General features: G+C 40.8%; 1 protein-coding gene across 14 annotated transcripts in view; it reads left to right on the top strand.

The window, feature by feature from the left end:
• celf2 (cugbp, Elav-like family member 2) overlaps positions 1 to 24,531 on the top strand; it is a 302,904-nt gene that overhangs the window by 159,354 nt on the left and 119,019 nt on the right. For all 14 annotated transcript variants that reach the window (XM_022193739.2, XM_051947272.1, XM_051946730.1 and 11 more), the window contains one exon: positions 19,641 to 19,837. In XM_022193739.2, the coding sequence (XP_022049431.1) occupies positions 19,641 to 19,837 (197 nt within the window). The remainder of the gene's footprint in view (positions 1 to 19,640; positions 19,838 to 24,531) is intronic.

The raw sequence follows: 24,531 nt of genomic DNA, 5'->3' as shown, positions 1-24,531 counted from the left end.
AATCTAATGATAAAACGCTGACTTGAAACCAGAAAAAAAAACCTGATTCAAAGAAATGTCAGATAGATATGGTGGAAAAAGGTTTCGGATTTGGCCCTTGAGAAGCCAGTGAAGCTGAAAAAGCTGAACACACACACACACACACACACACACACACACACACACACACACACACACACACACACACACACACACACACATACATGAATAATTAGACTTCCTGCTCTCCGTCAGCGTATGTCAGCATATGGCTTCGTCCTCCGAGAGACTGTTCACCAGACCGATCAAGGCTTCGTTTCGCCCTCGAGGTCGTGACCCGGACGGAGCGCAGAAGAAAGACCAAATACGCTGTAAAAAAAAAATAAAAAATTCAGATTTGGCCGCAACAGTTTGCATTAATCTTGTAGAATTAAGAGAACTTCTAAGGAACTTAAGTTCAACCAACAAACAACTTTGAGTTCAGGGAATTAGTTTTTATTCATTAAGTTTTTAAGTTGATTAATCATAAAAAAATGTATTTTTTATTGTTATTTAAAAGGAATTTCAGCATATATTTAGATCCTTAAAGGCAAATAACAAATACTAATTGCCCCACAAAAAAATGAATAATAATTTTAAGGAAAGTCACTTTTTACAATTTGCTGTACTCAAATGTTAGGCTACTCTTGACTTGCAGCAGATTTTGTATTTATTTTTTGTCCTTTCATGAAATTCTAAGACCAGTTTACTGGTAAAAAAAAAAAAAAAAAAGTGTAATTTCAAGTTGATAAAGTCCAGACAAGCAAAGTAAAATGCCATCACCAAATCAGAAAGGTACACTACTTGACTTTTGCAGCTCAAAAACACAACATATAAGCCAAATTGATTTATTTACTGCAACCTGAAGTTATTTTTAAATCAGTAATTATTGAAATTTGAGTTTAAATTACTCACATTATTAAGTTGATGCAACACAAACCATCAAAGTAGCGTGTAAATCTGTAATTATACATTTAATTAAGTGGCGCTAACAGGTTCCTTGAGCTACTTTTTTAGAGTGTAGAAGAAGGAAACATAAGGAAAAAGAGGAGGACAGCTGTCAGCCTGAACTCTCCTCCTGTTGACCGGCCCGACGCTGCTGCTGCTGCTGATCCGCTCCTCATCGCCCGTGCACGCCCGCCCGTGCACGTGACGACACATGCAACATATTGAGCCATCTGTTCCGGCACTAATTGGTATGCATGACAATGTTTTTCCAGCCCATAAAACCTAATGAAAATGAACACCCCACCCACCCTAATATCCCTTAATGCCGCCGCCCGCCCCCCCTACTGCCCCGCCCCCTCCCCCCGCTACAACATTACAGGGGTAATTACACCGTAGTGGGCATTAGCGGCTCCTCGTCACCGGGCTTTTGTTTTTCTGTCTGGGAGGCAGTGTCCAGAGATTTGGAGTCGATTCCAGCCGCTCTCGGTGCAAATCTGCCCGCTGTGTGACATCCGTAAACTCAGTTCAGATTGTGAATTGCAGCGATTTATTGAGGAACAGTGTTAGAAACATGAAGCCACAATGTGCAAGTTGATTTCTCATCGATACCGATGGCTCGCTGGAAGAATAAAACCAGCCAAGAGACATGGGAGAAAGATGGGATATGGCAAGCAAAATAACTGAGGTGAAGCAGAGTTAAGTCACGAGGAACTAACAAATCAACTAAAGACTGTTTGACCTGCAGAAACCTGAAATATGTCCTGAAATACTTTCCTGAACGACTACACATTTTCTGAGACTTGTCCCAACTGACTAGAACTTGACCTGACCTTTGCTCATTTCAAACAAGTTCCAGACTTGACCTGAACTTTCTGTTACTAACTTGAAACCTGGCTCTGATTAGAAAATTATTTTCCCAAGATTTAAACTTGGACTTGTCCCTATTGACTTAAGACTTGACTTGAAACTTAATTTGTACTTTTTGACAATGTTGGCAACTTGGCTTTAGACTTGTTTGGAGAATTTGTAAAACTTATCTTAACTGATTGATGACACTCAAGTGACTTGAAACTTGAACAGAGACTTTCCTGGACTAGATTTGAGTCTTAACTTGGACTTTTTTTGATACTATTGGAGATTTGGCGGGAGACTTGTTTGGAGAACATGTAAAACTTGGACTTATCTCAACTGACTGAAGACACAACTTGGACTCTTAAGACTCAAAAGAAGGTCTTGATCATAATTAGATTCATTTTCTTGTTCGCTAACTTCTGTTGTCCCATGGTTTTATCAAACCAGAGACTTGACTTGGACTTAAACTCAAACTTCATTGAACCAGATTTGAGCCTTAACTTGTACTTTTTTGACAGTATTGAAGACTTGGCTTGAAACTTTATTGTAGATCTCATAAAACTTGAACTTATCTCAACTGATTTAGGACACAACTTGGACCCTAAAGACTCCAAAACAAGGTCTGAGTCTTGATTTGATTCATTATTTCTCAGCTGAGATTTAACTTTGGCTGTCAGATGTTTTTTTTTTTACTCAAACTACAGACTTGACTTGAACTCAGACTTAATCAGACCAGATTTGAGCCCTAATTTGTACTTTTTTGACAGTATCAAAGACTTGCCTTTAAGACTTTATTGGAGAACTCGTAAAACTTGGACTTATCGGAACTAACTGACGATACAATTTTGAACCCTAAAGACTCGAAAACAAGGTGTGGATCTTTAGTTGATCCGTTTTCCTGTTCACTGAGGTATAACTTGAGGCCATGAAGGATGTTAAAAAAGGGAACAAGTGCCATAAAAATACAGAAAACCAGCAATAAGAGAATAAACAAAGCAAGAGCGAGTAGCTGAATCTGTGTCAGTCGGTTCATTTTGTGAGTTTGTGTGTGTCGGATTGAAAAATGCGCCGTCCACGTGGACAAACCGCCCTGGCTGTACTTTGTGTTTAACAGCAGCCTCGGGTCAAACACACTAACAGACTCGGTTGCAACCAGCGTGAAATGATCTACGAGGGAAATTACAGTACAAACGAGAGCTTACAGATGTGTCCTCGCAGAGAAAACATCGGCCTCCCCTACCAGACAATAAATAGGTTTCCTCCAGCTGTCTGTCTCCGCCGTGTTCAACTTCACCTGCTCGCTTTAGCTCCCAGCATCCTTTGCACCACAGCATCAGCTATGTGTGTGAAAGGCAGTAATGGTGGCTGATGAAAGTGTCAGAGGCAGACAATCTCTGCAACATGCATCTGTTTTCTAGTTTTTTCCAGCACTAAACATGAAAATCCCTTCAAAATGCTGATGAGGTAATGCTTAGGCTTTTGTAACCTCTGTGCTGCAAGAGGTTTGTTAAATCTGTGGTGTTTTATCGCTGGCAACTTTCCCCTTTTTCTTAGGCATTACTATACAAAAAATCACCAAAAATGCACAGCTGATGTTGCATTGTATTTACAAAAACAAAAAAAATCTTAAATTCTCAGTGTAGCCAGCAAGCAATGAATAACTTAGCCACGATCAACAGTCATGTGACAAAAAAACACAGTGCTGAGACCTGATTAATGGTCAGGCCAATAGTCAGTCAGTATTAATGCGAAATGTGACAAAACTTTTCTCTACCTGTCATCATTATTTCACCAAAATGCAATATTAAAATGACCTCTTAAAATGTATGTAAAAAAAAAAAATCTAAAATTCTCAGCCCAAATGAGAAGCCATGAATGACTCAGCTGTAACCAAAAATCAAGTGACAAAATCCAGGAAAGAAAATAAAGCATACTTAAAAAATATGCAGCTTAGCTCAAAAATGGTATACAAAGGAGTGTTTATTTTTCTTTTTAGAAAAAATGCCCAAAATACACTATTAATCAGAAGCAGAAACTGAAAGAAAAAATAAATAGTCAAGATTTTTTCCTTTCCAATCATAATAATAATCGCTAATCATGTATGAAGTGCAGTTCAGTCGGGAAAATGAACCAAATCTAAGTTTACAATCATATTTCGTCAAAATCACTTTATTTCACGTCTTTTTTTTTAAATACCCAAAATATACTTTTTGCAATAATACAGTTCTGTAAAAAAAAAAACTCTGCTCTTCTGCAAAACTGTGAAGCTCTTAATGACTCCGTTTCGATCAAGAGTCTCTTCACAAAAATTCAGAAACTTCTCGGCTGAACTGCAGGAAGTGTTCACACTGAGCAAAGAGAAGACAGTTATGGAAATGATTTAGAAATAATAATAGTCAAAAAATACCAAAAGAGTGAAACAAATGCATGTTGCGTGATACATTCTGCATGGTAAAACAAATTTGTAGCAATGTGTGAAAAAATACAAAGCTTATGCATGCAATTTTTATTTCTTATTTTTTAAAGGGTGTTTTCATAGAAATGTAAACACAAAAAGTATGACTAAACAGTTAAATTGCAATATAGCGAAGTGCAGTATCTAAATTGCAGGAGCTGAAACTTCTTACTAAAATCTAAATGTGAAAATAAATGAAGCAGAGATGGAAATGTATTTGTTTAGTCCAGAAAAGAGATGCAAAAACTACCATTTCCTCCTATAATCATGCCTCGTATTATAGTATCTTTTTGAATAATCACAATACGTGTAATTGAAGAGCAGGAACACATACATTTTCAGCAATATTTTTCTGTTTTCTGGCTTTTTCTGGCACCACATATATGAAAATCCTTCCAAAATGCTGATGGAGGTAATACGCCGGCTTTTGTAACCTTTGTGCTGCGAGAGGTTTGCTCACAATGGGACGCAATTGTGCCGGAGCCGGTCCGACAAATGCACTCGTGTTGTGTTGTTCAATCAGCGGCGTTTTGTCGCTGGCAGCTGCCCCCTTTTTCCTCTCTCCTGTCTTTGTTGGCCTTATTACACAATTTTCGGTGTTTCTGCTCAGTTGTCCCCTTTGGAGATGTCACGACCGCTGAGCGCGGACACGCCGTGGCCGAGGCGCCGCTCAGAGGATTTGTCGTGAGATGAAACCGGCCCAAATCTGGATCAGTTAATTTGGTGCCGGACCAATCTGATATGATCCCCGCTCTTTTCTTCCGCTCGTTGGATCGGCGTTCGTTGGCCCGATTCGTGGGGGAAGCATTAGTCAAATGGGCCATCATCCCCGTCGGCGAGTCAGATGATGACTTTTGGCAGAACGCTGCCGAAAGCGGCGTCGATGCCAGACAATCAGAGCCGCTGCCATTTCGCCACACGGACGACTCGCGCCGCCGAAACAAGCTGTTTCTCATTAAACCCGCAAACGTGACGACGGGAGGCGACACACCAGGCTAAACAAATGCGGGGTGAAAGTGCGTTTACGGTGATACCCGACGCCCAGCGCCCCCAGCCAACCTCACCCCACGGCCCTGCTGTTCCCATAGCAACAAGATAACGGCGGGAGGCGGGAGGTTGGGGGCGACGAAGAAGAAAGGAAGTGTGCTAAAGATTAGGGTGGAATTCTGCTGCCGCTGCTGCCTGGATTTGACCAATCTGGTGTTGAGGCTTTAAGATGCTCTAATTCCCTTCGCCTCTATCACGTGCACACAGAGAGGGAGAGAGACGGAGGAAAAAGTCCAGGTCATGCTGATGTGAGCTTAGAAAGCATAATTCTGAGGGAGATAGTTCGAGGAAGTGCACTGTCAAAGTGAAAATGGGACAAACTAAACGCAGGTTTTTTCCCCCCAGGATGGAGCCAAATGTGAGATTTGTTGGCCTGATTCAAAAGGGAAGCAGTTTTAGGAAAGCTGGTGCTTTGTTTTTCATGTCTTATTCAAGCATTTGCAAAAAATAGCAAATCCAAAAGCATTTTCACCAATAACATTCTGTAAAAATCCAAAAATTCTGCACCTCTCAATGCAGATGTGAAGCCTTTGGTGCTTCAGCTGCAACTAATAGTCTTTTCACCAAAATTCAATGTCTTCTTGGATTATACAGAAAATAAATGCAGACCATTATCAAATTCAAAATGGAACTTAAACACCAAAATCTAAGATTTGTTAGCCTGATTCAAAAAGGAAGCAGTTTTAGGAAACCTTTAAGAATAAAAATGCAAAAAAATAAACAGTTTGCACTGAAAGGATACTGGAAAAAGAAAGAATTCTGCACTTGTCAGTGCAACTGTGAAGTCTTTGATACTTTAGCTACAGTTTGGAGTCTCTTGACCAGAATTCAATGACTTCTCGGACGAACTGCACCTTTTAAGTAGAAATGGGACAAACAAAAAGCAGGTTTTTACCCACTAAAATGAAGTGCATTAAGACCACAAGACAATGTTTCCCCTCCCTCCATTTTTAAAATCTGTTAGCCTGATTCAGACACAGTCTAAAGATCAATATTTAACTCTGATTAATTCATGCTGCATTTGCTGCACTTCAGTAAAAAGCTGCTATTCTGTCTGTTGTCAAAAATCTGGTTTCCCACGTTGATTTTTGCATGAAATTAACAAATTGTTTTCTTGTTTTTCATCTCTGAACCCCTGTTGAAGTCTGCTGGTGGAGTTGGAAAATCATGTTATCTTTTAGAAAATGACCAAATTACACCACTTATCATCTAATTTTTGTCTTTCCAATCATAGTAATAACCACTAATCATGGGCGATGTTCAGCTCATGTGCAAAATTAGCCAAATTAAAGCGTATAATTGTGATATTTTATCAAAATCACTTTATTCTACATGTCTTATTTAAAAATTTGCAGAAAAGAAACCATTAAGACTATGCACTCTGTAAAAATCTAAAAATTCTGCACCTCTCAGTGCAAACGTGAAGCCTTTGGTGCTTCAGCTACAACCAAGAGTCTCTTGACAAAAATGAATTGACTTCTCGGATGATCAGAGTAGAAATGGGACAGACGAAAAGCAGGTTTATTCCCCCCCAAAATAGAACCACATTGAGGCCACAAGACAATGTTTCCCCCGTGTGGGAATATTTTTATTTTTATCTCCAGCAGAGGTTATGTGAAACGCCTCCATCTGTTTGTGAGCTTGAAAATCTTGGTGACCAGATGTGCATGAAATTCACTTTGCTCATCGACTCTCCCCCGAGGACGGATGTTATTGACTCTAATGACCTCGACTTCTCCTGCAGCGTCGCCGTCACCCCCGTTGTCAACATGCAATATTTGGATTCCAGCTCTCAAAAGATACCAACCTATCGATTTTTTTTTTTAGCGACTGGATCAAACTTGTGCATCTGTTGCAATGGCGATGATGGCGGGGAAGACCTTTGGTAGTAGCTGTAGTTGTTCTTTTCCGCAGTTCAATGGAACTCTGAGTGGATCCTCCACATGTCATCATGTTGATCCTCAGAAAACATGAATCAGTGTCAGCGCTCCAGCTAATGCAGTCTGTTCTCTTTTTTTGGATTTTTTTTTTTTTTTTACTGCAACCTAAATAACATGCAGACGAGGTGCGAACAGGGGAATAAGGTTTGTAACCTGCTGTTTTCTCCATGAATTGTGTGGCATTTTGAAAAGAAGTTAAGAAAAAAAACATCAGCCTGAATAGAGCGGTGAATCAAATACCAATTTCCAAGCAGCAGGTTTCTCATTGGAATTTGTTCGTGTACATTTTTTCGACCCACATTTTCTGTTGTTCACACTTTGCACTACAAGATGCTCCAGTGAGGAGATTATGTTTACAGTGGAAGCAAGCGGAGGGGAAACGGGAAGAAAAAAAAACAAGACGACGGAGACGCTGATTATCTCTCAAAGGAATTAATCAGACAAGGAGTGATGAAACTGCAGATAATGTTTTGGGATTCGTTATCGTTTCATCGCATCTCCGTCGGCTCGTTGAGAAACTTTTAAGGCGTTTTTATCTCGACCTTTGGGCGAGTCGCTTGTGGGATTGACGTCAATTAGCGGATGTTTTAGTGGTTTTAAATAAATCCTTTGAGAATGCTTTTCCGTTTCAGCTTGTGAAAGCGAAAGCCATTGTCGATCTGTATTTTCATGCACCGCTGAGCGAGAAGACAGAAAATACTGAATATAAGATTTGTTTTCCTGATTCAAAAGTCTAATGATAAATGTTTTACTCTGGTGAAGACATGATTTACATACTGTCGAATAGTTTTTCTTCAGCTGCTGGGTTTTGAAAGTCATTTTTTTCTGTTAAAAATGAACAAATTACACCATTTATCATATGATTTTTGTCTTTCCAATCATAATAATAACCACTAATCCTGTGTAATGGCGGCTCAATCAGTAAACTAAATCAAGCTTCAAATCATGATATTGTGGCAAAATCACTTAATTCTATGTCTTGTTCAAAAAATTGCCAAAAATAAACCCTTTGCGCTAATTGGATTCTTTAAAAAATGTAAAATTCTGCACTCTTCGGCACAACTGTGAAGCCCTTAATAACTCAGCTACAGCCCAGATTCTGTTGACAAAAACTCAGAGACTTCTCAGTTGAACTGCAGGCAGTGTTCACACAGAACTGATGGGAGACGAGCATGTCAACAGATCACTGAGACTGAAATAACAATAGAACATGCAGTTTTCATCATGAGTTTACATATCCTGGCAAAATTTTTGAAATGTCCCTTTTTTTGGAAAATATGTTTGATCCTGGAAAAACTTTTGTTTTATCTAGGGTTCGTGGTCAGACAGAGATGTTTGTCACGCAATTGCATTTGCTCTGATCATTCATGAAATAAGTGAAAAAATGAAACGTCATTCTTTCGATTTATGGCTTTTAACTTTATTTTATCTCATAAGACACATTGCTGAGTCCTCTTGAAGTGTCACTATAGTTGTAAAAATATTAACAAAATATGTGTTATGCAGAGCCACAATTTTTCCCAGTATTAGTACTGTAGGTAATGCAGATTTTTAAAAAACAAAAACAAATTGAACTTTTTTTCTCTTTTATGATTTATAGTATTCAATTTTTTACACCTTACAAAAGATGTTAGAGTTCTCCACTTCTCGCAATAATTGTGCTGTTAGTAGACGTAAATAGGAGTAATTAAATAGTAAGTAGTAAAATATCTAATATGTGGAACCACCATGTTTTTTCCCCCCAATATTTTCTAACACCTGTGGACAAACTTGGAAAAATGTTGTACATGTTGATTTCTTGTTTTTTTTTCCCCTGTTTTTATGATGTAAACAGAGACGGAAATAGAGACTGAAATTCTAATTTATTCTTTTTTTTATGATATATGGCATTATAGTTTAATTTAATGGCATAAAAAGGTATTTTTTAGAGTTTTCTAGAACATTTTTAGAGGTGCAGGCAGGCGTAAACTTACCGTGACGTCACCCGTTGGTTTCAAGGCCGAGAAAATGAAGCGTGGATTTTGCTACTTCCTGGTCGCCGTTTTGGATTTTTTGGAGCCAGTGACGTAAAAAGCGTTATGAAACAGACTGGACCGTAGAGCAACTAGGGGCAGGATTGGCTGAGGACTCTCTTATCCCGCCCACATTTTACCGCAGAGGCTTCTGTTTCTGTCTATCAAGTATAGCCACACCCCCTGGCTCCGCCAACTTTAACGATTTATTTAAGATCGGCCACCTGATCTCTCATTTTGACCATGAAAACTAACGGGGGAAAAAATCCTGAGCTGTAGAAAATCAGTCTATCATATTTTATTTTTTCCAAAAATGAATTGGGGTCTATGGAGAAAAAGCTTTTTGGAGCCAACCCTAGCGGACGGCGTGATATTGCAAGTTTTTGACACTTCCGGGTTGGCTTCAATTCTGGAGCCAGATGCTACGTCCACTATGTATACAGTCTATGGGAGCAGGACTTTATACTGCACTGAAAAATGAGCCAACTGTGAGTAAAAATGCAAAAGGAGCAACAAATTGAGTCTTTAAAGCCACAAGTTTTGGGCCATTTCAGCTTAAATGAGGTCATAATAATAAACAATATGTAATACAGTGCAACGGGATTATGTGATAAAGCCGAATGACAGTTTCTTATTACTAATAAAAGGTGAAATAACTGGATTGACAAAAGGCCTCCGTCTACAGCAAAGCTTGACAATGTCATTTATTTTCCGTATAATTCCCATATCCCCACAGTTTTACTCGCCACACATGAACTTCCACCTGCAGAATCTAACGAGGCGCCGCTGCTTCCCTGAAACGCCGTCGGCTCCTCCGCTGTTTTTTTATGGACGCAGGAAAATTTGCGACATGAGAAACGAGCGCAACGAGACCCATTTCACTCGCATCCACGTGTGTCATGCATCATTGTGTTTGCTTCACAATGTGTGTGTACATACATGTCTCTGTGTGTGTGTGTCTCCTCATTAGCGGGCGGCGGCGTGCGGTAGCTCGTTAGCGCAGAGCGAGCTGAGCGTCGGGGCACCGGTGCAGCTTCATTAGCTACCGTGGCATTTATCTGATCGTTTCCCTGCGTCGCATGTGCCGCCACATCTCCATGGCAACCGCAAAATGCACCCACACACACACTTGTGCAGGCAGTCACATATAGTAGATCCACTTCTTTCAGCCGGTGCAGTTCTTCGGAGATGCTAGCTCCATCAAAAGCCGCCCTCCCTGCCTCCCTTCCTGCAGAGAAATATTGATAATGAACATCTGAAACGTGCTGTTTACAGTGTGTACCGGTGGCTGTTATCCCAGAGCTGCAGCCAAGGTGGGAGGAATAGCACTCATTGTAAAGTTCAAGTGAATCACAGGCAATATCACACTCCCGCGTTTGGCTCGTACGGAGGCCCCCGGGAGCCAGTTCGGCTCGCTGTAAGTCAGTTACGGGAAAAAAGCGTTCCAAATAAATCAGTCGCTACTGAATGCCATTCATTTAGTTTGAGTCACTAATCCGCCTCGCACCGCCGATGACAAAATCAGTTACAGGCTGTGAGTCTGGGGAGGAAAAAAAAAAAGAAAAAGAAGCATGCCTCTTATGGTGTGTTGTGGCAAAGTTGTTAATCTTCTTTTACACTTTGATGCAGCAGCAGAAAACATTCGGGCCTGACAGATGAAATGTTGTATTTCTCTGCGTGTGTTTAAACTGCTGCAATGTGGAACTCGTGACTTTAAAAAACCGCATGTTTCTGCAAATATAATTTCTCACTTTAGTGCAAAAAGTTCTGTGATGCCCGGTGTGTCCAATAGGAAGTAAACACAACTCTGCAGAGCCACCTTTGTCCCTCACTTTAATGGATATTTGAAAAGGCCATCACTGTCGCAGTTAGGGTGTTAATGGAACCCTTTTTGCTAAATACCAAGCAGTGCAAGCTTTACACCATGGATTACTTGTCTAAAATGTGTCAGCGGTACAATTAAAGTGTTCCAGACTGATTTTCCAAACTGAGACGGCTTTTTTTGAGACCCAAAATTGTAAAATTGTGCAGTGTTTTACAGAAAAGAGCCAGAAGTTCTCAGTTTCCACCCCAGTACTTAGATTCATGTGATGCTTCTTGTTTACGTTGCCCTTGACGTTGTAAACCTTCAATCTAGAAATCCAGTAATGTAATTTCATACACATTTTTAGATGTTGCATTAGAAAAAGAAAATTGAAAGGGCAAAATTTAGGGGGGGGGGAAGGTGGTTTTTGACTGTTGTGCAGAGTTAATGCACAATACGGAGATGCAAACATGTTTTTCGAATATGTTTCGACGTATTAAACATTTAACTCATGTGGCTGATCGGCTGTTTCTGCTTCTTACCTGCACATGAAATAATGATTGCAACAATTTCTTGAAGACTTCCCTGCAATTTTTGTCTCAAAAGTTTCTCCTTTGAGTCTTTTTTTTAAAGTGGTAGACAACAGTGGTTTTGCTATCCAAACTGCATGCTTTGTCTTTTTATGTTCAGTAAGAGTGTGTTAGACAATTATGGGATTTATCAAGTCTGATATATCGTCAGATTTTTGTCTTCTCCAGTCATAATAATAATCATTCATTGGGTAGTTCTGTCAGGACGATTAAACAAATCTGAAACAAAAATCCAGAGTCCTCAGATGAACTGCAGGCTGTGTTTATCCTATACATGCAGTAGGTTCATATACCGACTCTGTGGTGCAACAGTAGCACATCTCACTCCAGGTCAGAAGTTCAGGTGTTCAACTCACGTCAGGATCAGTATATTTTGTGCTGTTTATGTGGAAAAAGTTGGGAAAAAAAGACCTTCTTCTTGGGATTTGCTGGTTCTTTGGACTAACGTTGCACCTTAAACTTTGACCTTTGCATCTGTAACTTGTAATGTTTTGCCACCTATCTGTTCACTTTCGGCAGCTCAAGCTTGTTTATAGTCAACACCGATGTAACTGTGCAAAGGATTGTGGGTCGGGATTGCCAGAGAAGCATGCTGGCTTACAGACTGCACAGTGAGATCGGATGTATTTTGGCATTTGACATACTTTGCATTGAGACACGAAGTCTTTTTCTGGCGCATAATGTAGTATTGTCATATGGATATTGGAACGGCTTCTTTTACTCTGTTTACTACAGTTAATGTAGCCTTTAGCGCCACCTTCTGATGACACTAGGCAGCCAGGTTTATTTACTCATCATATGGAGACAGAATATAGCTTCAACTTATGTGTTGTACTATAACTCACCACGGTTTCAAACAAGACAGTTTTCTACGGATACATAACAAATAGTAATCTTTATTATTATTATGAAGAAAACGTGTCCTACGCCAGAGGTTGCATCCATTTTTCTTGGTTTTCAATTTAGTTTTCCCTTGGATTTGAACTTTCTCAATTGTAAGTAGGTCAAAGACATTCTAATTATGTTCTTTCATGATGATTTGTTTGCTGAGAATATCTCTAAAAACAAATATAAGTTACTTAACAATTAATCGTTTAACATCCTTAATCTTTACATGTAGGTATATTTTGGCCAGAGGGAAACCTTTGATCTCAAAGTCAGTGTTTCAATAATGTATTTTTACACACATTTTTAGATATTGCATTAGAAAAAGATAATTGAAATGGCATAATTCTATAAAAAAGAAAGTGTTTTTTGACTTTCTTGAAAACAGGTAAATGCCCATTACGGAAATGCAAGCTTGTATTTGTTTTCAAATACATTCCGACGTAGCAATTGTTTCTCATTACAGCAATTTCTAGAAGACTTTTCAGCATTTTTATCTCCAAAGTGTCTTTTTTGAGTCTTTTTATTTTTCTAAGTGGTTGGCAAACATTCATTTCCAACCCAAATTAGAAATGCAAATAGTTAATCTGGCTTGTTACGCCGGTACTGGTCCGCGGCCCGGTGGTTGGGCACCACTGCCGTAAATCACAGCTTTGTAAAGCCTCACATAAGCTGATAGTCGTGTTTACCGTGCGACCACCTGCGCTGCCACATTTTATGTTTAGTGCGAAAGTCGTGTAAGAATCTGTCAGGCTGCGTTCATCCGCCGAGGTGTGACTGTCCAGGTTTGCTAACATGTCGGTAGATGTGTGTGTAAGGTGTGTGTGTTGAGCTGACCTTGGTGGCTGCGCTCCCTCGGGGAGGGAACTGATGTTTCTCACTCTGCTTGTCAACAAGATTAGTTCCCCTGTGGGACCGTTACACACCCTGCAAACATGCTGCCAACGAGAAGAAGTGTGTGACAGCTCGGCCCTTCCGCGAACTCACCGCCGCCGCTGTTGTGTGTTCGTTTGTGTGTGTTTGTGTGCGATTGAGAGGGTTAAGGGAGTCAGAGAGGATGTGTGTTTTAGAGCAGAAACAGACGGGAAACACAGCAGGGGGATCAGCGCAGCCGGCCTGAACTGCAGCTCGTGTGCGCGGCCGCATGTGTTTATGCATGTGTGCGCTTGGTTTGGAGCTGTATTTACTGCTGCATCCGCCTCCCCCTCTTTTACTCCCACCTTTACCTGCCTCCTCCCCCCTCCTGTCTGTTCGTGCTGCTTCTTGTTGGACTCCCGCTGCGAACAAGACCGACGGAGGGGATAGCGGGCGGTTAATGTAGTCCAGGTAGTTCATCGCTGTCCCCGTTTACTCTTCAACTGTGGAGGCCGACATATTGTTTTTTTCCCCCTTCGATTCAACCTTTAAAGCCCAAACAAGATATACTTTGATTTTTATTGCTGCCCAGAACAGGAGGACCAGTTCCTTTGCACGAACCTAAATCTGCACTTATTCATTTTTCATACAAACTGAAGGCCTCATAAATAGCTTTTTGCATATTGCTCATGGTGCCAACTATAAGGAGCTTTTAATCCATTTGAATCAAAGGCAGGGCTCATTTTTCACCACCACATGCAATCCTGGCTGCCAAAAACTGTCCTAGACTGTAGTTTTGTGTTATTTAAAGTCTTTAGAGTGTTATTTGTACTTCTAAATACAATACGAACATGGTCCTCAGCTTAGAGTGTTGTGTTGTTGTCTTTTTGCATGTAGATGAACTCACTTTGAACCATGATCTGTGCAATCTCCTCTGGGTTGTCGCCATCAAGGTCAAATCTCATGGTGCCAACTATGTGGAGCTTTTTATCTATTTGAATCACAGGCGTTTTTATTCACTGTGGGCTCGTTTTTCTTTGTAGGTCAGACTGTCAAAAACTGTCCCGAGGCGCAGTTTTGTGTTATTTAAAGTAATTTTAGTGTTATTTGTTATTCTAACTACAATGCCTCTGAAATAAAATGCAGTTTCAGGGCATTTCTGCTTCTCCCGTCACATCTTTACTCACTGTGGGCACGTTTTTCACGGCAATATACAATCCTGACTGTCAAAAACTGTCCTCACCTACAGTCTTCAGTTTTATTTGTACTTATAACTACATTTCATAGGAATATATATTTGCAATTTCAGAGCACTTTCTCCTTTTTCTAGAATATTTTTACTCACTATAGGCTCATTGTTCGCCACAATGTAAAGTCTTGACTCTCAAAAACTGTCCTGAAGTACAGTGATATGCAGTTTCTTGGTGTTTTCTGCTTTCCTTGTCTCATTTTTACTCACTGTGGGCCTGTTTTTCACTGCAATATAAAGTCATGTACCTCTGTGGAAGCAGCACAACCATGACTAAAAGTAGAGAGAATTCTAAATTGATCGTGTTTGTTGTGGTTCAAATAACTCTGTGGTCACTTATGGAGCAGGAACTGCAAAAAGAAAAATGATTATCTAACTATATATTCTCATGAGACGTCATGTGATTTGGAAATAATCCCCAAACGTCTGTTTTTTTTATACAGTGGATTCACACAGGAGAAGTAACATCTGGTTTTCACTTGATTCCTTTTAACATTTTCTGTAGATATGGTATTGACCTCCTGAACTCCAAACGGTTTCTTTAGAAACATCACAACCATGGCTAGATGTATATGTAGAGCTCAATAAGGTCTTTTGTGAGATATTACAAAGTCAGAAAAGGAAAAAAAAAAACTTGAAGGCTGAAGTGCCTACAGGTGGTACCACTACTCTAAAAAACTGTTAGCTCTACATGCTATAGATATTTTACTACTTACATTTTTACAATTTCTACAAAGTATTCATTTATTACACAATTCTGCGGAGCTCTAGAAAGATGTTTTACTGTGCTGAATGCATCTTCCAACAACTTCTCCTTTTCGTGTATACCATGCCGCACTTATTTTATGACTCAAAAATGTTTTATGGTCCTTTCGGTCTCTCTCTTTCTTTTCAGCGTAAACACTGCCTGCAGTTCAGCCTAGAAGTCTGTGAAATTTTGCCCTGTGTCAGTTGGTCACTGCTGAGTGAATTGTTGCTTCTCAGTTGTGCTTAGGGTTGTATATTTTCATGAAATATCGCAATTATCGGCTTAGATTTGGATAACCGATCACATGATTAGTTTAAGGACCGTGGAAAAGTCTCATTGCTCTTTTTGTTTTTACGGATGTTTCATAATTCTGAGGGGTCAACATCCTTTCGATTCATGTTTTGGTCATACTGCCCACAACTTTGCTGCTTTGGATTGGTCTCATCTTTTTAATCCTGCAAAAAAAATACTCAGATTAACCAACTATACACTTCTAGCACAGTTCCTAATAGCTAAAAGACAAAGTTAGCAACAAGCTTGTAAACATAGTGGAGCATCTAAGCGATCATAAGAGTGCAAGTGTTGGAAAGTTTGTTTCCTTTACGTATAAAAATAACTCGATCAGCTTGGTTATCTCAATTTTTTTTTTTACAACATCTTGTAAATGAAAAACATGGTTTCTGCAGGATCCTTAGCCAGATTTCCTGTCAAGAACCGACACATTTCCATGTTTCTAAACAGCTGTTTCACACATGGTGAAGCTGAAACTGACACAAAGGAGTCTAGCAAGTGAGGTGCAGATTAATTTGTACTGTAAGAAAATGCTGTTTTCTCACTGTGCTTTTCATCAATGACTGAGGTGAATGGATGGTTTGCCGAGCAACAATTCCAGCATGATAAAACTGCAAAATGTTGTGTTTGCACTTTGGTTGATGCACAACATACATCATAAAAAATAATTCAGCTTTCAAGGATGCTAAGCTAACACATGCTACACCCCGTCACACATGGATTGATGCTAATCTTCTGACCTCATTCATCGCAGAACTTGTATTTGCCCAAATGTTGAACAATTCCATCAGCAGAGGGGCGTTTTTAGGAGCTGTGAATGTACAACGAAGATGATGCATGAATAAATAAATAACCGTCATAAGGTTTTATGGTCGATATCGTGCAGCTGCGACTTGGTTGAATGATCCCTCTGCCTAATATGAGCATGAGGTGAGGGAATAACCGCCCTCAGCAGCTGCTTCAAAGACCCATCCACGCTGTTTGTTTCTTCTTCTTTTTTTGTAGTCTGGCCGCGCACATCCACATTGTAAGTGTAGATCAGCCCTCAGTCACAGCCCTGTGCTGCAGGGAGACCGGAGTGATGGAAGCAATAGTTAAGCCATTAAGGCAAACAATTGGCTCAAATTGAGAGGGAGAGCGAGAAAAAAGGAGAGGAAGAAGAAGAGAGAGGGGGAAGAGGGGAGGGTGAGATGGAGAGGCTATGGCAGGAGTGGATCCACTCAACGACTTAATCCGAGCCCCAGGACACACTCCTGCTGAGCTTCACACACTTGGACAAACATCTACACACTCACACTAAAGCTCCGTCTGCCTCCAATAACACCTTGTCAGTCTTGGCCACGGGGGCGATGGGGGGGAAAGAGACGTTCATTCCTTTATGGTTAGAGAGTCACCTACTTCCAAGCACCTCGGGGAAGAAAGACGGAGCATGCAATCTGCACAAGACAGCTCTGCGAGCATTCGTATGCCTTATGGCTGCTGCTGTGAAGCTATTCATTGTCTTAGTGGAGCAGAGTGGAGGGAGCACAGGGCGGACAGTGTCCCGGACGAAGGGAGGTGCTCCTCTGACACCGGCTATTGTATCGTCTCCCCCGTTGACTCGCTCAATCCCCGCAAGCCTCACGTAAACAGGCAACAATGAGGGATTGTCTCCAGCTCTTCCCCGTCTTTCTGCGCCTTTGCTCGGCTCGTGTCGTGTCAGAGGGCGAAGGCAATGATGTGCTGCAGTCTGAACCCGGCGACCGCCCGTCCGTCGTCTTCGCCGCTCATGTATCCAAACATCAGGCCGTGATAGCGGGCAGGAACCGTCCCTCCCGCCCTGAATCCCTACTTTCCCACCCTTGGGGCTCTCGGGGGCGATTTATCGGACAGCTTAGCGAGGAGTGGTTATTTGCCCCGAGGACTGTTAGCACCGGTTTGGCTCGTTGACTTCCCTCTTCGGCGCTGGCGTTTTTATTTGACATGTCCTTTAAGTCCTTTAAAGAATTGGGCGTTTCTGCTGAGCGCCTCGGCTCTTTCTGCAAAAGATGGATGGCCCGCGTTCAAAGGTCTGGATGTTTTTTCCCTTCCCCTTCCCAGCCTCCCTCCATATCTCTCCTTCCCCCTTCACTCTTTCTCTCTTTGCCGAGCTTTATGGGGTGGTATTAGTGTTGTCAGCTAACCAAGCTCGGGATTTGGCTTTGTTTTGTTTTAGCCTCTTAAGATAATGCTATTTCTCTCTCCTGCCGAGAATAACAAAAGGGAAAGTAGAGCAATAAAACAGCACAGCCATTGACTTTGGTTTCATTAAATTGGTTTTCAGCCATCTTAAATAGACCACAGGCCTTGATGGCAGTGATGTGTGTGAATGTGTGTGTTTGCAGCCGTGTGATTGTCCTCAAAACATAGTCACGCTTTGCCTCCGTCAGGCCTCGCCGTTGAAAGCCTTTATTCGTCCAAAAAAAAGAAAGAAAAGCTCGAGTTAAAATTCCAAACGTGTGGCCCGACAAGTGTGTTTTCTGAAGATAAGTGCCGTTGCTCTGCAGTGAAAAAGGGGTGAAAGCACTTCACCTCTGTTTCATATGCATTCCAGATGTGGAAATATAACCGGACCGATCGGCGTGTAAGCATCTGTGTCCTGTTAAAGGGCCCCGAGGTTCACTGTACAGGCTAATCCTTCGCACAAAACTTCACATTAACCCACCACACGCTGCTTATCAGGCATCCATTCATACGTTCGTGAAGTATCTCCGCTCGTCTCATGTCAACAAGTACAAGGAAACGGTGTAGATGTGCTTCGTATGTGGCCTTTTGTCGTGCCGTAAAATAAGACGAATTCAATCTCACCTCAGCTCTTCACTCTGGATGTACTGACATCCTGATTAGATCCATCACTACATCATAAGAAAATCTGTGTTTGTCATGAGAGTGAAATGTCAGTTTGCTGATGTGTCAGGTCAGGATATACTGTATATATATATATATATATATATATATATATATATGTGTGTGTGTGTGTATAAAAATTGCCTGCTTCAGGGATATCGGTGTGTAAAAGCTGAACTGAAAGCTGTCTGCTATGAGGAGCCGCCAAGGTACCCGAGAGAATTTTATTAGTGTGGCTCTCACTGAGTTTCAGTGTCCCTGTGATGGTCTAATGGCTGTTTTAGAGGCTTTTCCGTTCTGTTATGTATGAGAATCTGGAGCTGACTTTTTATTTGAACCTATATTAATTTTCTTCGAGATACCGGTCCTGGCGTCCTAATTTAGAAATATTCCTCCTTTCCCCACATACGTATTATCACTCTCCACTGTTCTGCTGGTTTTTGAAATGTTCACTTGAACTAAAGGAGTGGTGCAAATGTAAGATCTTTAAACCACTTTAACCCTGTGGGGGCTCGGCCATTTTCTCCAATTACTGCTGCCTTAGATATCACACAATACGAAAAATACCGCAAGGCACAAGCAAGTAATGGAAATAATGTCTTCAGCATGACCTGGACTGTTTAAATATGTATGTTGCAATGACAGTAATCGTCCCACTGAGGTTTAAACACATTAGATTGACTGACAAATGAATTGCTGCATAGCAAAAAGGGTGTATTTTATGCTCTTGGTATATCCGCTGTGCAGAGTTTAAAGATGCACAGTGGTGTTATGTGTAGAAATTCAACACTAAATCTTGACTCATGACCCTAAACACTGAATCCAGAGTTTCAAGTATTAAAGCTTCTACTTTATGGTACAAAAGTGCAGGGCAACACTGATCTGCAACTAAAAATGGGTGAAAGTTGAGGTCAAGTTTATTCAAGTCTGAATGGATTTACAATCTCAAAAAAGTTCTAAAGTGCAAATATCACCAGATGGGGAATATGTGGACCGTGTTTTTAACGAGATTTGTTTCATTTAATATGTGTTGACTTGGTGTTCTTGGCTCTAAACGTTCCGCCTTTTGTCTTTTCTACAGTAACGGCACGGCCGGAAAGATGAACGGGGCGCTGGAGCATTCGGACCAGCCAGACCCGGATGCCATCAAGATGTTTGTGGGTCAAATCCCACGCTCCTGGTCGGAGAAGGAGCTGAAGGAGCTGTTTGAGCCATACGGCGCCGTCTACCAGATCAACATCCTCCGAGACCGCAGCCAGAATCCTCCACAGAGCAAAGGTATGACCATATGACATGTACTTCTATACCTGCAGGTGGTGATGCATACGTCCAGGAATTGGCCTTTTTTTTCCATCATTTATCCTAATTCTTGAGACGCAAATACACCAATGTACATGTATGCAAACATGCAGATATGCTAGCATAAGTCAATGTATCCGTACACACAGAAACCACAAACTCTGTACTGCATCTTGACTTCTACCCACACAGAGGCAGAGTGAAGTCAGCGGCAGAAGAGGCCTGTCCCACCTATTTAATGGCAGAACAAATGATATATGCGCAAAATTACGCGAGCAAACACATATTTCCTGCACCATTTGAAGACAAAGCCTCTCTCTGCCAGACTTACACAGTCAATTGTGCGAAACGGCATGATTTGCAGCTATTTTCTCCCATTCCCTTTCTCTTTCCCCTTTGATGAATTCGTCAAGTGTGAGAGCAAACAATAGAGACAGCAGCAACGAACGGGCAGACAATAGCGTTGCCATATTAACAGGCATCAACCGGAGTGGGGGCTGATGACACTCCTGATGAGACATGGAGAGTGGGAGGAAAGTAAAGAGAGGACGCCAGGAAAGGGAGATGTGGCGCTTCCATCCAACTGTAAAGCAAATTTCGAGAGAAGTTTCAAAGTGTCACTTGAAACGAAAATGAATCGAGGGGGATGAAGCGAATAAAGCCAGTAAACACTCAGAAACTGAATCAAGGAGTTGTAATTTTTTGGGCAAGTTGATCTTCAACATGCGTGCCTCGAAATACCTGATGACACTTTAGTGTTGCAGCAAATCCTTTGAAGTGAAGCCCTTTATTAGGTACAAAATGCATTTAAATACTGTTACTTTAGCATGTCAGATGCATTTCAAAGAAACATAATTTGTGCAAGACAGTCGTCTTCTGAACTGGAGTCTTGGGAAGAGGTCTGGTTGTTGGTTTGGTGAATAATACTCATTGATTTTGACACCAGAGGCAGCGTTCATATGCTGGATCGTATGTAAGATTTGGCTTCGTCTACTAAAACACCAATTATGGTTGGGAAAATATTGCAGTTTTGGTTAAATATTTTAAAATTCTCCGCTTTGTGTCTTGTGATTCAAATCAGTGCTGGCATTTTCAATTTAACTAAGGCCACTGTCTTTCCCTAACCATTTCCAAATGTTCTCACAAAAAGTTTAAATAAAGAATAACTTATTTTCCTGATCAATATGAGTCTCAGAAGTTTCTGCATGTAACTGCAGTAGAAACTTTTACGTGAATTGTAAAAGAAAAACAATAACAAATATTGGTCCCAGTCTACCTGGTTAATCTGTCCATATCTACCAAAGTGTTCAGATTCATTCATTATGAATGTTTTTTTATTATTATTATTCAAATGAAATTGTAATTTGAGTGAAATTTAGTATTGGATAGAGCATGCTGGTTAATGCCAGTTTGTAGTGTTGTAGTCCAGACTGCCAAAAATAATACCAACACAAGAGTGTAACAAAACCTAAAAAGATCACAACAAGACCAAGAGCAGAATTTACCAAGACAGGACCAAGATTTTTAGGGTTGGAGACCAGGTCAAATCCAAGATCAAGACAAGACCAAAACCAGACTATATAAAGACCAAGACCACAGTGCACTGATGTAAAGACAAGACCAAGACCAGAGTTTACCGACACCAGAGTGTTGACCAAGACAAAGTATACAGCAGTCAAGACCAAGACCAGAATTTACCAAAACCAAGACGAGACAAAGACCTTTAGGGGTTGAGACCAAGTCAAGACCAGGACCACACTATACTAAGACTAAGACTAGAGTCTACAGACCCAAAGACAACACCTCGACCAGATTTTACAGGGACCAGAGTGTTGACCAAGATGAAGATATAGAGACCAAACAAGACTTTAAAGGGTTTAGACCAGTCCAGACTGGTACCAGACCAGTGTAAGATCCACGCTGCAAGAGGGAATATATTGTGGTAATATTTGCAAAATTTCTTTGGATCAGAGATTGCGGCACATAGCATAGACTGCACATGAAAGACAAATGTGGAAACAATGCTTTCATCCATTGGTTTGTTGACTACAGCTTAGAAACCCCAAGTTTAGAGTCACCATCTTCATTTTGTGAAACCAAAGAAATGAGGAGTAGATCTGACTCAGTCTCCCCCTACTGGCTCTTACAAAGAATGCAGGTTTACATACAGTTCACCTTAAGATGACTGCTTTTACATGCAGTCTATGACATAGACACAGAATGCTAATACTAGCTGGTTGGCATTGCAAATACTTAGTTGATTTTTTGTTGCATTTAATGCATTGCATTGCCACTTCACTGTGCTTTCTTTTGAATACTGTTTTGCAGATGAATTCTTAGTTAAGTAGCAACATTTCATAATAGCCATCCAGGCATTTTAAACCTCAAGTTTAAAATGAAAAATTATTTGAGTAATTCAGTTGCATCTGAAGCGCTCTTGAAATAAAATCCTGATTCCTGTTTATTTTAGACTAAAACAAGGACAAGCAAAACTACGGTCGATTTCATAGCGAGACCTTCAAAAAGTGGCCTCGAGGCCAAGATCAACCTTGAGTACTACAACATAACTATTTAGTTTTCTATGAATGTAATGTTTAGGAGGCACATGGGTAGCATATGTTACAAACATGTGCCTTTCCTATTTCTGCTGGAAGCTTTATTTCCACAGGATTGGGGGCGGCATGGCTCAGTGGGTAGAGTGGCCGTCTTGTAACTGGAAGGTTGCCGGTTCGATCCCCCGGCCCATTGTGCTCATGTCGAGGTGTCCCTGAGCAAGACACCAAACTCCTAATTGCTCCTGGTGGGTCGTGGTTAGCGCCTTGCATGGCAGCTTCCGTCGTCAGTGTGTGAATGTGTGTGTAAATGTGATGCATCATGTAAAGCGCTTTGGATAAAAGCGCTATATAAATACAACCATTTAGGATTTGGTGTCTTCATTGTTGTTTTGTATGATTCTGGTTTTGCTAAAAATCTTCCTCAGATGAGTGTAAAACCTGTTTTGTTGGAGAAACAGGTGAGGTCATTAAAAAAACCTCTGAATTATGACATCCTATTGAGTTCATGTTTTGAAACCGAATTTAATTTTTACTGGCAAAAAAGATATGCCGTCCTTCACCCTCGTGCACCTACACACTCCACCTCAGTCTGCTTCTGTTTTTAGTCTTTCTCTCTCTGCTTTTTTTTTTTTTTCCTCTCTTCCCTGGCTTCCTCTCATTCTGCCTGAGTCATATGAGCTTATGAAAGCTTGGAGACAGCGTTCTGCCAAGACCCAAATCAACTCATTTTTGCACACCAACACACTTGTCATGTGCTTTGTGTTTGTGCGCTCTTAGCCTTGAGATGACTCCTTCCCCTCCCCGCCAGTTTCTTCTTTTTCTGTCTGCTGTTTCTGAGCGAAGGGTTTGGGTGATAGTCCCCCCCCCTTTTTTTCTGTCCTTCATCTCCATCAAATCTCCTGCTTCCATCTCCACTACCCTTGAAATGAGTTGTTTTTGTGCTTGATGAGTCAAGAGTATCACTAAAAAAAAAACAACCCACAGCTACCTATCATGACTTTTTTTTTTTTTACTCAAAATGACAATTCCTCTATATATGCCTCTTTTTTTTCTTTTTGTGTGCTGTGAGGTGGAGTGTAATAAGAGGAAATGTAGCATTTGATTGGGCTCTTACTGGCCTTGTTATTCACAGGCTTTGAGCACTGTTGTTGTTTTCTCATAGTTAAGTAAGCCGCCTGGCCTCATCTGCACCCGTTCAGCCGAGGGGAGCTGCGATGGCCCCCTTGCCGGCTTCACTGTTGAAATTTTACCAGTGTCAGGGAAACTGTGGCCTCTTTCTTCATTCAGAGTGTTTATTTTAAATTAGCGACGGTGTTGTTTGAAAAGGATCTCAGCCCATTTGGGGCAAATGAACCCACTCCGGTGCCCCAGTGGTGACCCAGAGGCACTTTTTTTCCTCCTTTTCTTTGTGAAATAGCTCTTTGGATTTAAATGAGTTTGTTAGTCCCAGAGAGTCGCAGGAAGAAAAAACTTTTCAGCTAGTTTTCTGTTCTTCCTTCGTTTCCGTTTTGTTTGCGTCCTCATTAGCCAACACTTCAGCAACTGCTAGCCCCGAAAACAGAACATCAACAGCAAAAAGATGAAAACAGCAAGACATGGTAAACATTAAATGGCAGCAGAAATTTGGAAATATGAGATAACTTCCAGATGAAATACTCGACTCATAAATTTATGGAGGATATATGAGCCTGAAACAGAAAAACAAGGCTGCGCCTGGTTGTCTGTAGATTTCCATTACATAGCCTGATCAAGACAGAAGGATTTCTCTGTTTTCTATAAAGAATTGTACATATGAAGGAAAATATACTTCATCAAGCGAGCATATTGATTTAAATGCTGACAATTAACTCTAGTTTCTCATGTTGCAAGTTGTAACAGGAATGGTTTTGATTCAAGGTCTTTAAGACTCTACTGAAATGGCGTTTTCACTGTTGAAATTGAGAATCCTGTACTTCAAAGCAGGATTTGAGGTTCACGAGGTAACTTTGGGTTTATTCCTTGGTTTTCAAGGTTGCAATGGTGGTTTACTTCTTCTTTGGGTATGTTGTCATTCTAGTTTACTCCTATCGTTGAGAATAAAGATCACTGCCTATATAGCACTGCCAACTGACCAATCTG

Source organism: Acanthochromis polyacanthus, chromosome 1 (genome assembly GCF_021347895.1).
Source record: "Acanthochromis polyacanthus isolate Apoly-LR-REF ecotype Palm Island chromosome 1, KAUST_Apoly_ChrSc, whole genome shotgun sequence".
Lineage (NCBI taxonomy): Eukaryota > Metazoa > Chordata > Actinopteri > Pomacentridae > Acanthochromis > Acanthochromis polyacanthus.
Note: the sequence above shows the minus strand (reverse complement) of the source record. Positions and strands in the feature narration are given on the sequence as shown.